General features: G+C 47.8%; 1 protein-coding gene across 1 annotated transcript in view; it reads left to right on the top strand.

The window, feature by feature from the left end:
* The window catches only part of DERA (deoxyribose-phosphate aldolase), a 94,974-nt gene extending 83,399 nt beyond the window's left edge, over positions 1-11,575 (top strand). Inside the window, exons 7-9 of the mRNA XM_056134633.1 lie at positions 5,500-5,612; positions 10,658-10,807; positions 11,356-11,575. Of these exons, the coding sequence (XP_055990608.1) occupies positions 5,500-5,612; positions 10,658-10,807; positions 11,356-11,412 (320 nt within the window). The 3' untranslated portion in view covers positions 11,413-11,575. The remainder of the gene's footprint in view (positions 1-5,499; positions 5,613-10,657; positions 10,808-11,355) is intronic.
* The last annotated feature ends 1,906 nt before the right edge of the window (positions 11,576-13,481 follow it).

Genomic DNA, 13,481 nt, shown 5'->3' on the forward strand with positions numbered 1-13,481 from the left:
TACCTCTTTCTCCTCTTCCTCCTCCTCCTCCCTCAAGGCTCTCAGGGCTAACTACTGCCTCTGCAACTCAGGGATTACTCCTGGCCGGAATTGGGAGACCATATGGGGTGCCAGGGATCAAATATGGGTTGGCCACTTGCAGGGCAAATGTCAGAATTATTGTAGGAATGTACTTTTTAGTAAGGTAACGAAGAGGGAGATGTCTGGAGGTCAAGAAGGGCTCTTGCGCTGTCTTATGCACTCCGGAAAGGTGCGTCAGTTCTCAGTGTTCGGAGCAGCACGTGCCACCGGCTTAGATGGGGGAAAGGCTTCAGGAAACATTTTGACAGTTTGTTGGAGCCATTGTGACATTGACTTCTAGGAACCCAAAATCCTTGGTCTGAAGAGTCAGGAAAAGTCCCTTCTGGACTCTGTCAGGTGGAGGGGAAGTCTTTATTGTGACTTGTGCTCAGAACATCCTCCTTGGTGAAGAACTGTTTCTCCAGGCTAAGGACTTCATTGGAGTCTTCCTCTGGGGTGAGGTGAGGGTGGAGGGGGCATTTTCTGTCTCACCAAAGTATGGGAGAAAAGGTTGAGAAGGTTGAGACATTGTGTCATTGAAGCACTGGAGACAAAAAATGACACTGGAATAAACACACGAGGCCGCCATTCCTAACCTTTCTTCCACAGGAGTGATAGACCGAGCAAAGGAGTATCAGATGCCCAGAGGAGAGATGGCCTTTACACTGCATTTACATGCAGCAAATTTGAACTGAAGCCAACCCAAGACACATAGAAAGATCTTGAAATGATCCAGAGGAAAAAAACACCTTTCTGCAGAAAAAAGAGATATCACAGTGGACCTGTGACATTTGGGCTTCTTTCAGCAAGAGGGAGGAGACTGGGAGAGTGTGTTGAAGGGAGAAACTTGCCAACCGAAAGTCTGTCTGGGGAAATTAGCCTTCTTCCTTCTCTTCCTCTACCTCTTCCTCCTCCTCTTTCTCTTCCTCCTCCTTTTCCTCTTCTTCCTCCTCTTCCTTCTTCTCCTGCTCCTTTTCCTCCTCCTCCTCTTCCTCTTCCTCCTCCTCTTTCTCTTCCTCCTCCTTTTCCTCTTCCTCCTCCTCTTCCTCTCCTTCTCACCTTCCTCTTCCTCCTTTTCTTCTTCCTCCTCTTCCTCCTCCTCACCTCCTCTTCCTCCTCCTCACCTCCTCTTCCTCCTCCTCCTCCACCTCCTCTTCCTCCTCCTCCTCCACCTCCTGCTCTTTTTTTCTCCTACTACCTCCTCTTCCTCCTGCTCCTTTTCCTCCTCTTCCTCCTCCTCTTCCTCTTCCTCCTCCTTTTCCTCTTCCTCCTCCTCCTCACTTCTTCCATTTTTTTTTTCCTGGTGCTTGGGCCACATTCCAGGTTCTTTGGTCAGATATCTCTCTCGACAGGCTCAGGAGGACCATATGGAGTGCTGACTCAGCTGTGTGCAAGGCAAGAACTCCTACCCACTGTCTATAATATAAAAAGTGAAGATACTCATCACCAATAGTCCTGACCTATAAGTATATTACAGCAAGTTCTTCAGGAAAGAGGAAAATGGTTAGGTCAAAAACTTCGATCTGCATATAAAAATGGAAGAACTTCAGAGAAGCATCATGTGGAAAGGAAGATGAAGTTCTTTTTCTTCCTTGGATGACCTATTTATTTAAAATTAAAAGAGAAATTGGGGGCTGGAGAAATAGCACAGTGGGTAGGGCATTTGCCTTGCATGCGGCTGACCCAGGTTCAATTCCCAGCATCCCATATGGTCCCCTGAGCACCGCCAGGAGTAATTCCTGAGTGCAGAGCCAGGAGTAACCTCTGTGCAATGTCAGTGTGATCCAAAAAGGAAAAAAAAAAAGAGAGAGAAATTGGGGGCTGGAGCAATAGCACAGCAAGTAGGGGATTTGCCTTGCACACGGCTGACCCGGCTTCGATTCCCAGTATCCCATATGATCCCCGGAGCACCGCCAAGAGTGATTCCTGAGTGCATGAGCCAGGAGTAACCCCTGTGCATCGCCAGGTGTGACCCAAAAAGCAAAAATAAATAAATAAATGAAATTAAATTAAAAGAGAAACTTTGCTGGTTGTGGTACATGAATGAGCAAACGAAGGACAGCATCGTGAGGGGGACAGTGAGGAGTAGAAGCAGGGTCAGCCACAACCACACTGAGGGAAGAACATTCTCTGAGTGGGAGGCCCAAGACCTTCAAAGACACATCGCAACTGAGGCCACATGCCTACTTCAGGGCCAGGCCACCTTCCGGGTTGTGGGGCTATTTTCCTGCTTTGCACTCAGCCTCTGACTTTCACTCTGCCCTTCACGGAGTGCTCCTGTTCAGTGCTCTCTCCCTCTCTCTGTGCTCTGCATTGTTCTGTACAGCACTTCCTCTCCTCCTGACATTGTACTATATACATTGTGCTCAGGACAGCGGGTAGCTGTATTGCTCCTAAGTACTGTGTCAAGGGTCGCTTCAGACTGATGTGGGAAGGGAGGTGGGGGGAGCCTCCGGCCTGCCTCTCGCCTGCAGCCGCCACCACAAGAGGCTCACAGAATCCTCTGGGGCTGCAGGGATGGGTTCGTGCACCCCCTCGGGCTGTTTCCTATGACAAAGGTGGGCTGGGTTCAGACCTCAGTTTGGGTCTGGAGGCAGCCTCCCGCAGTAACTAGTAACGAATGAGCCGGATGAGCCGGATGAGCCCGTGCTTGTCCCTCCAGCAGATTCCTCAGCACCTCTCAGTCCCCCCCAAGGGGATTGGGGGGGTCCCAAAGCTGACCTGTGAGATTTCCTGCTAGTATTAGGGGCCGAGTCTACTACAGGAAAAAAAGTTGGGTTTATACAAACACACAATGTCACATCGTCCTTTCCAGAAAATCTGCTCCCGAGGTGGGGGGGAGGGGGTCTTGCCTTTGTTCCCGGAGCCTTCCCAGCACCTGACTCAGCATCCAGCACCGTCTAGTAGTCAGCGAGTTCCTGTGCGGTTTCTAGACCGTCACCTGCCCAGGTCTCCCTCCGTTTGTCTGTCTGTGGCACCCCGCGGTTGTCAGAGTCAGTTGGCGGGGCCGGAGTAAGAGCTCCCATGTGGTGCTCTAGAGGCCCAGGACCGTCCCTGCCAATCTCTGCCAATGTCTGGACCACTCCTGATGTTGCTCAGGGAACCACGAAGTGCTGAGGATTGAAGCAGAACATGAGACTTACCCTTGTATGTATTCTCCCTCAGACCCCTGCCTGTCTCTTCTCAGCCCTTGCTTAACACTGGGATTTTCATACCGAATTTAAAATAAGAAAGAGAAGATAAGAACTGCTAGGTCAGTATTGGTGCCAGCATCCAAGACCAGGTGTCAGGGCCTAAGGCAGGTGTTTCACCTGCGTCTCTGAGGCCCGTGTGGAATTTGACTTTGTTTCTTTTCAGAGTTACTTTGTGCCTCACACACAGGGCTTTGAACCTTTCCATCCACCAAACAGTCACAGAAGCATCTCTCTTCCCATTGAAACGTGCAGGGAAGGCTTAGGTCATTTCTTTCCACTTCGGTTGGCTGTTGCTTTACAGAGGTTCAGTGGGTGGGGCTCTGAATCCTTGAGGAAATCACCTAGGAACCTGATAATATTCAGATTCTGATTTAGGGTAAGGCCTGAGGTTGTATGTTTGTTTGTGTGTGTGTGTAGTGCTGAGGATCAAATCACAAGGGATTCACGTATGTGGGGCATGCACTCTACCACAAAGGAGTCATATATGATTCCTTTGTGGTAGAGTGCATGCCCCACATATAAATACATACATATATATAATATATATACATTTTTTTCTTCTAAGACTAAATTTATTTATTTATTTAATTTTTATTAGTGAGACACCATGAGGTACAGTTGTAGACTTACAATTTTTTTGTGCTTGGGTTTCAATTATACAATGATCAAACACCCATCCCTCCACCAGTGCCCATCCTCCACCACCACGGGTCCCAGTATCCCTCCCACCCCCCATACCCCCCAACCCACCCTGCCTCTGTGGCAGGGCATTCCATTTTGTTTTCTGTCTCCTTCTGGGTGCTGTGGTTTGCAAAAGAGGCATTGAGTGGCAATCATGTTTGGTCTATAGTCTACTTTCAGCATGCTTCTCCCATCCTGGGAGGATCCTCCCAACACCCTTTATTTGGTGCTCTCTTCTCTATCTGAGCTCCCTTTTCCCCTAGCATGTATGGCTGACCTCCAAGCCATGGAGTAAAATCCCTGGTACTAATCTCAGCCGTTCTTGGGTGTTAGTCTCCTGTTTTGTTACTTTATGTTCCCCAGATGAATGCAATCTTTCTATGTCTATCCCTTTCTTTTGGAGTCATTTCGCTTAACATGATACTTTCCATGTAGTACCACTTGTATTACATATTTGTGTGTATATATATGTATGTATCTGATATATGTGTGTATATATATACATGTGTATATATACATACATAATTATATATGTATAATTATATATATATATATATAAAATTGGTTTTTTTAGGTGCTATCCCTAGCAGTATTTTAGGGCCACCAGGACCATACTCATCAATGCTGAGGGGCAGGCAAGCAGTTTGAACCCAGGGTCTCATACCTTATGCTTCACACATATCCTCTGCCACTTGAGCTCTCTCTCTAGTCTCTGAATCTATTTCTCTCTGTCTCTCTCTCTGTCTCTCTCTCTGTCTCTGTCTTGCATTGTGGTTTGTGATACAGATAATGACTGAAAGTTCATCATCCAGAATATCCCTTTACCTACTTTAGGGCTCAGTGCATCTTAACTGCTGCTGATCTCATCATCTCCTTGTGCTAGAGGGTCAGTGTCAGGAAGTTGGAGAGAGTGAAGGTTGTTTGAAACCTTTGCAGGTCAGGAGGTAGCGTGGTGTCTGCGGTGGAAGTTCTGGTCTGGCTGGAGGGCAGGACAGCGCTTTCATTAAGGGCCCTGGCGGAAACATGCCAGTGATGGTGTTTCTCGGTTGTCTGAGCTGTAGCAATCATAGGAGAATGACGGGGGATGTGTGGGCACTTCCGTTTTAGAGGCTAAAATGTTCTGATATATGGTGTTAAGCACAGGGCATAAAATCATTTTTATTCATTTCAGTTAGACTTTAAATAAACCAGGTTGCTGTAAAGGGGTAACTTGGAAATATGGAGACAGAGTACCCGGGATGAGCAGGAACTTTGTTAGTACCTAATTTAATTCATCTCATATAAGGGATGGAAAAAACAACACAGAATTATTTTAAAGACAAAACCCCTGACCCCCCCAATGCAAACACACACACACACACACACACACACACACATACACACACACACTCATTCACTCACTCACTCACTGGAAAAAAAATACTCTCTTTAAAATAATTACAGAAAAATATAGTTGTATCCCTCAGGAAAAAAATATTTTACACCACTCATTTCTTCCACTGGTTCCAATGTGTGAGAAAGCAGTTTCTTAATTAACATGGAGTGTTTCTTCCTTTTGTTTCAGGATCAGATTTTATTAAGACTTCGACTGGAAAAGAAACAGTAAATGCCACCTTCCCGGTAGCTATAGTGATGCTTCGGGCCATTAGAGATTTCTTCTGGAAAACTGGAAACAAGGTATATTATTGCCAGCAAATTTTCTTTAGAATAAAGATAATGTTATTTGTAATACTAGTTACAGCTCCGATAACTGTCTTTCTAGGCAGAAGGTGAGAAATGAGTTTACCTTTATTAAGATAACTGTTTAATTTACCTTACCTTGCATCACAAAAGAACACATTCATGGAGGGAAAGAAAAAAAAAAGACACCTTATTTGACAAAGAGACCGTGAGTGTGAGTGTGGGAGTGTAAGTATGTGTGATCAAGATGTGAACTCACTTTCTGTCCTTTTATTAACCGAAGACAATTTTATCACTGACAAGAGATTCCTAAATGGGTTCTTTAACGAACTAATTCTGCTGTAACACAGGCTTGCTGGTGAGGCGTTGGCCGGCAAAAACAGGTTAATGCAGAAATTAAACTTCCTCGAGGAATGGAAAGAATTGCAGAGTAACATTTATTGAATGATAAGCTGTGGTGGTGATATGAAAAGTATGCAGTATAATGGGAAATAATCTTTTCCTGTCATTATTGAAGGACACACATAAATTGGTTTTTCTGTTGGGAAACCCCCGGTCCAGAAAAACTTATTACTTTTAATAATATGAGGTGAAGAGAAAATTCTCGAGGAGATGAACTTATTAAACAAAATAATGAAATGCTGTGAAACAGGAGGGAGAAGGTAGCTAGACGTTATATAGCTCTTGAATTAAATATCCTTTTTTCTTTTTTTTTTTTTTTTTTGCGTTTTTATGGCAGCCAGATGTGCTCTTTGGAAGACTTAAGCTGAGGAGGGTCTGTACAAGCTTTTGCCAGTTTTTCAAAAAATAATATATACACATATACATATATATTTGAAACCTATGAAATTAAAAGGAAAAATTATTATTTTTTTTAATGATCTTGGATATTCCTTTTTTTTTTTCTTCAAGTCATTTATTTAGGGGCAAATTATTTTGAGATTATGGGAGAGATCAGTTTTTTCTTTCCTTTATTTTTTGTAATTTTGTTTTTGAATGAGATTCTCCTTCCCAAGAAGGCATCGTTTGAAACTAATCTCATGATCACTGCCCAATGGAAACACCCCCAAAAGACCTTCAATCTTTTGCCAGATTCTATGTGACACTACTTTCTATATGACACTACCTCTGGTTGATATGCGACTAAGAGAACTTCCTTTTAGAATGTCCAGAGTGGGAGGAGAAACCTGCTTCCAGAACTTTCTCCTTCCAAATAACTTCATATCTTGACACAAAAGTGTGAATATGGAAAAGCAGAATTAACACCTGCCAAACCTGTCAGCCCCTGTGTCTTAGGCTTTTTTTCAGAAATGCAAATAAGTGGGTGTGTGTGGGAGGATAGGTTAAAAAAAAAAGCTGTCTGACCAAGAAAACTCACCCCCAGGTGAGGCCTCCCCAGCACCCACCAGACCATTGGTTCTTCTCAGCCAGAGAGCATCAGCTGTGAGGCTTTGCACACTCATGGTGTTGGGACTTCGTCACCAGCCTTGCCAACAGCAGGGAGGCCTCAAGCATCTGCCCCTTGCATCTCACACGCTCCCAGATCGGGCTGAAAGTTGCCTCTGGGTTTGCTTGCCCGGTTCGTTCTCCCCAGACGCCTGGTGAGTGGGTCACTGTCCCATGTCACCTATGTCAGATGCCAAAACGGACAAGTCTGTTCCCAGTCTGTTCCTTCAGACCACGGGCGAAGAATTTCCATCAAAGCGTTGACGTGCTCAGTATCCAGGGCGAGGGAGGAATCCTGGGCTGTTTTTCTGTCTCGTTCGTCGTCCCCGCCTGTCCCATCCCAGGAACAGAGCCCCTCCCAGGAGCATGGGCCACTGTGCACGCCGGCCGTGGTCTGGGGCTGTGCTTGAGCAATCCCCACCGCTCTGACGCTTGCCGTTGATTTAAGGGGTGTTTTTCAGTCATGAGGGCTGCCTCCCCGGACGCAGAGACGCAGAGGCTTAATATTTCATCACTGATTTCATTTGCAGATTTATGTTTTGTATATTCCCTCGCTCTTAAAAGAAAAAGAAAAAGTGAAACCAGATTACACTGTGAGATCTCTCTTTAAAAACACTCTCAGACTTGCTGACACGACTGAATTGGGAGAAAACCTTAGAGGCCGCAGTGCCTGCTGGTTCCCTGAGAGGCGAGTACCCCTCTGAGTGTGTGTGACTGCACCGGCTCTCGGATCCGGGGGAGTCTTCTCAACCAGTACCTGAGGGCTCAGTATCTGCTCATCTCTCTTCTCCCCTAACTCTGAGGGTCCCGGGCGCCAGGCTTGGTCTGAGTCCTCGGCCACAGACGAACCATGGCACCTTCCACGTGGAACTAAAGCAGGACTGTCCTGTTCAGGACGAGACCGAGTGGAAGTGAGAGGATGGAAGGAGAGGGAGGGAGAGGGAGAAGTTTCTGGAAGGTGGGCAGCACCGTGGCGCTGGTTCACCGTGGACAGGAGCATGGCAGGTTCTAGGTCAGCCCTGCGGTCTCCAGACTGGCTGAGAATAAGCCTGTTTCTTCGCGCTCTCCCTTCTCTGACAGGCTCTCAGCATTCACCCCTGCCGAGGCACTCAGTAGCCAGTTGGTCCAAGGCCTGAGTTTTAACCTTCGCAGGATGGGGAGCGCTTGTGGGTGGGGGTCAGGGCCAATGCACACTGCAAAGAGGGGAATCGGAAACCGGACAGGGTGTGCTACGTGCCAGTCATGTGCACTCACACTTTGACCCCCTCCCCCATGTCCTCCCTCCTCCCCCCATATTGTTTGGATTGCTCCCACCATTCAGGCCTCTTTATTGGGGAGTCAAATTCTTGAAGCAAGCCAGTTCAGAAGAGCAGGTGTCGGATGCAGAACACATTTCTCCTCCTCTCGCCAGTCGGGGACATCATTTGTAAACATCAGCTGTCGCTGGATTATGCCTTTTTATGGTCCCCTTCAAAGACTGTTGAAGTGTGACGGGCCCCTGCACTGTCTCCGTGCTCACGTTTCCCTGGCCTGGCTGATTTGGGTGACAAAGGTCCTGCGCTCAGGCCCTGCCCCGGCTCTTCTGATGGTGGCCAGTCTGGCTCACAGGCCTTGCCAAGGCCCTCAGGGCTTTCCACATCCACACAGGCTCTTGTATTCCCCTGCTTGGCTGGAGCCACCCGGATCCGGGTTTCGGGCTTCCTGATGAGGGAAAGGTTGAAGAGGGTTTTCAGCCGTCCTGAGCACCCCTGCAGCATGTGTCTGCAATGGGATGCTCTTCTGCTAAGAGAGAGAGAGAGAGAGAGAGAGAGAGAGAGGAGGGGAGGGGGCATGCCAGTGTCCAGACAGGACATTTCCCTCACCATCAGGGAGAAACGGACAGAGAGAGAGAGTCCGGACTGGTGTCCTCACCATCAGAGAGAGAGAGAGAGAGAGAGGGAACAGACTGCTGTGCTCATCATGAAAGAGAGAGAGAGGGAACGAGGGGACTGGTATCCTCACCATCAGAGAGAGAAAGAGAGAGAGAGAGTGAGAGAGTGAGAGACTGTTCACAATACCCAAAATCCAGGAAAAACCCAAGTGCCCGAGAACAGATGACTGGTTAAAGAAACTTTGGTACATCTACACAATGGAGTACTATGCAGCTGTTAGAAAAGATGAAGTCATGAAATTTACATACAAGTGGTACTACATGGAAAGTATCATGCTAAGCAAAATGAGTCAGAAAGAGAGGGATAGACATAGAAAGATTGCATTCATCTGGGGAATATAAAGTAACAAAATAGGCTAACACCTGAGAATATTCGAGATAGGTACCAGGAGATTCATTCCATGGCTTGGAGGCCGGCCGCACATGCTAGGGGAAAAGGCAGCTCAGATAGAGAAGGGAGCACCAAGTAAAGGGTGTTGGGAGGATCCTCCCAGGATGGGAGATGCATGCTGAAAGTAGACTATAGACTGAGCATGGTTGCCACTCAATACCTCTTTCACAAACAACATCACCCTAAAGGAGAGAAAGAACAAAAGGGAATGCCCTGCCACGGGGGGGGGGGGGGGGGGGTAATGTGGGGGGATGGGAGGGATATTGGGATCATTGGTGGTGGAGAATGGGCACTGGTGGAGGGATGGGTACTTGATCATTGTATAACTGAAACCCAAGCACAAAATTTGTAAGTCTACAACTGTACCTCATGGTGTTTCACTAATAAAAAAATTTTTTTTATTATTTCTTTATTGAATCACTGTGGGGAAAGTTACAGAGCTTTTGGGTTTAGGTCTCAGTCATGTAAATATCAAACACATTTCCCTTTACCAATACTTATTTTTAACCCTGAACCCCAACAAAACCCCACCTCCCACCCCTCCCAATTCCTGTGAGGCAGATTAGTTCTAGTTAATACTCTGTCTACTTTGGCTAGATACATTGTTTCGATAGAAGATGCACAATTATTGTTTAGAGTTTACGACCCCCCCCCCAATCAGATATGCTGAAACAGTGTTATGAAATGATTTGCTTTCTACAGCTTGGTTTAAGAATAAAATGATGTCGCACGGCCGCAATAGCGGCCGCGCGGTTTTGGATTTCTGCTGTTTCACTTATTAACCCTGGAAGCATTTCTATTAAAAGTTAGATAGTTAAGAGATTGGTTTCTGTGCTCTGGAGTCGTGGCCGTGCCGGAGAGCCGCTCGTGGGGGGCAGCTGGTGACCTCGGTCGGGTGTGAAAGACAGCCCAGAACGCCCCCGTTCCCATGAGGCCCCCGCTGCCCCCCGCCCCCGGCTCAAACCTGCTGTCCACAAGGCTCCCGTGCGGCCGCCATCTTTCTTTCCAGAGAGGAGCGGGCGAGCGGGTCAACACCCTTTCCCCTCCGGGCAGGCATGCTGGCGCGGTTTAACACAAAGTCCAATTGCTTTTCTGCTCCAAGCGGGTGGCTCTCTGTGCTAAGATAAAAATTTTTTTAAAAGAGAGAGAGAGAGAGAGAGCAAACTGGTGTCCCCACTCTTGGAGAGAGAGAGAGAGAGCAAGCAAGCAGACTGGTGTCTCCACAATGAGAGAAACAGTGCCGTTACCCTCACCCTCTTCTCCCCCTTCCTGCAGGTGGGCTTCAAGCCTGCGGGCGGCATCCGCACTGCCCGGGAGGCGCTAACGTGGCTGTGCGTGGTCCGTGAGGAGCTGGGCCCCGAGTGGCTGCGGCCTGAGCTGTTCCGCATCGGTGCCAGCTCCCTGCTCACCGATATTGAGAGACAGGTGAGCCTACCCCGCGGGGAACCAGGGACCTGGGTTCCATCCCCCGCACCCCTCCCCCCCACGTCATTCCTGAGCGCCCCACACAACCAGGGATGAAATGTCAACTGATGTGGGGCTTCTTTCTCGGGGCTGCACCCTACGGTGCTCAGAGATTCTGGCTCTGCTCAGGGTCACGCCTGGCGGGCTCCAGGGTACCTAGAGGGGTGCAGGGATCACACCTGGGTCAGCCGTGTGCCAAGTAAATGCCCTACGTGCTGGACCCTTAGCCTGCTCTTCTCCCCCTCAAATCAATTGACTTTGAATGTTATTTTATTTCATCTCATCACCTCCAAAACTTTTGCTTTCTTTCCAGCAAACCTCTGGCTGAGGTGGGTGGAATGGAGATTCTGTGGATTCTCCTTTCTTTAGGAATGAACTGTTTGTGAAAAGGATTCACTGCTTGCTCTTATTACTGATGAGCCTTGTGAATCGTGTGCTAGTCCACTTAGAGTGAATCCGCACGGTGACCCTAGGATGCTGATATAACCGAACTCTCGCTTTCCCCACAGATTTACCATCACGTGACCGGGCGATATGCAGCTTATCACGACCTGCCCATGTCCTGAGTCGATCGATGGCCCTTTCCCAAGAAGTTCTCTGTAGTAGTGTTTTAAAACACTCTTTCTCCATCATTGTTGCAGTTATTTAGTTTTCTTTTCTCAGGGTGTAGGAGGTAACTGATATTTTCCCCTGAAAGTGTCCATTGAATTTAATTCATAAAATAAAGAAAAAAAAAGCCCAAGCAACCCTCCTCACCGAGTGCTCATTCCAGACTCCTCTGATAGGCTCAACCACTGCTACTTCTTGGATGGCTTTCAAACATGTTGATGAGAACTTTGACACTGTTTCTTCCCCAGGAAAAAAATTGTGAAAAGGCCCCAGAAACACGATGTCCCAGAGAACAGGCACCAGCCAGAGCTCTTCTCGGCACTGAAACAGCCAGAAACAGCCTCCCACCCCCCGGGTTGTGCCTCTTTATTAGTTTTTTCCTAATTAATTATCCAATATGAAAGGGCTGGAGCGATAGCACAGCGGTAGGGTGTTTGCCTTGCATGCAGCCGGCCCGGCCAAGCTGGGTTTGATTTCTCCGGCCCTCTTGGAGAGCCCGGCAAGCTACCGAGAGTATCTCAGTATCTCGCCCACACGGCAAAGCCTGGCAAGCTACCCGTGATGTATTCAATGTGCCAAACACAGTAACAACAAGTCTTATGATGGAGACATTACTGGGCCCGCTTGAACAAATCGATGAACAACGGAAGGACCGTGACCATGACCAAAAGGGTCATCATCACCATCAATTTTTTTTAATTCCATTTAAAACTAATATAACCTTATGTTGTCACATACCTTATTGAAAAACCAATCCGTTCGCCCAGAGAAAGCAGCTTTTTATTAGTGATTTTGAGTCTTTATAGTGGAGTCTTTGGATGTTTTCTCAGATCCAAGGCCCTGCGTTATTGATGATCCAGTTTAGGTCAGTGGCCGTTTGCACTCTCGTGCTGTGAGCTCTGTGGGAACTGCTGGACCCAGGCTGGGAGATGCAGAGTGGTCTGTAACGCAGCAGGGAGGACTCAGGCTTGTCTCCGTTTGCGAGGCCAGACTGAAGCACTGGGAGCCCGAGTGACTTCTCCTGGGCCACAGAGCTCACAGCGAGCCGTCAGGGCCAAACGGGCTGGGGCTGTGGCTTCCCGGCTGTGGCTTGCAGGTGGGTGGGAGGGCCTGGATGGACCTTGGGCACCAAAGACTCAGGTCGATGCTGTTGTCTATCCCCATATGTGAGCATTCCTTCCCAGCATTGTGAGCACACAAGCACATCACACAGCACAGATGTAGGCTTACACACACTACACAGACACAGTACACACAGAATACACACACATACAGACACAGCTCACACATATGCATAGGCACATATGCAGACATGCAGACACAGCACACACAGTGCATAGACACACACAGACACAGACACACACAGCACATAAACATGCACACAGACACAAACACAGCACACGTACAGCACATACACACAGACTCAGCACACACACAGCACATACACAAGCATACACACAGACACAGCACATACACAGCATACACAGAGCACATAGACACAGTACATACACACACTGCATACAAATAGCACATAGACACACAGACACAGCACACAACACATACACACAGACATAGACACAGCACACACACAGCGCATAGCCACACACATACACAGACACACAAACACAGCAGACACACACATTGCATGAACACATACATAGACAGAGGATACACACATAACATGGACATACAAGCACCCACAACGCACAGATACACAGACACAGACACACACACACACACACAGACACACACACACACACACACCCAGCTCACAGTGGACCCTGGACAGTGACTTTGCATCTGCAGTTCTTTTGCTGATTCTCACAACTTCCCTTTGCCGTTCTCACCCACAGCCACTCTCCCTCTGTTCAGAATTTGAATTTCTTCTTCTTGTTCTTTTTTTGGCTTTTTGGGTCATACCTGGCTATGCTCAGGGGTTACTCCTGACTCTCCTCTCAGGGATTATTTCTGGAGGTGCTCAAGGGGGCCATATGGGATGCTGGGGATTGAACCTGGGTTGGCCACT

Source organism: Sorex fumeus, unplaced genomic scaffold (genome assembly GCF_029834395.1).
Source record: "Sorex fumeus unplaced genomic scaffold, SorFum_2.1 ptg000100l, whole genome shotgun sequence".
Taxonomy (NCBI): Eukaryota; Metazoa; Chordata; class Mammalia; order Eulipotyphla; family Soricidae; genus Sorex; species Sorex fumeus.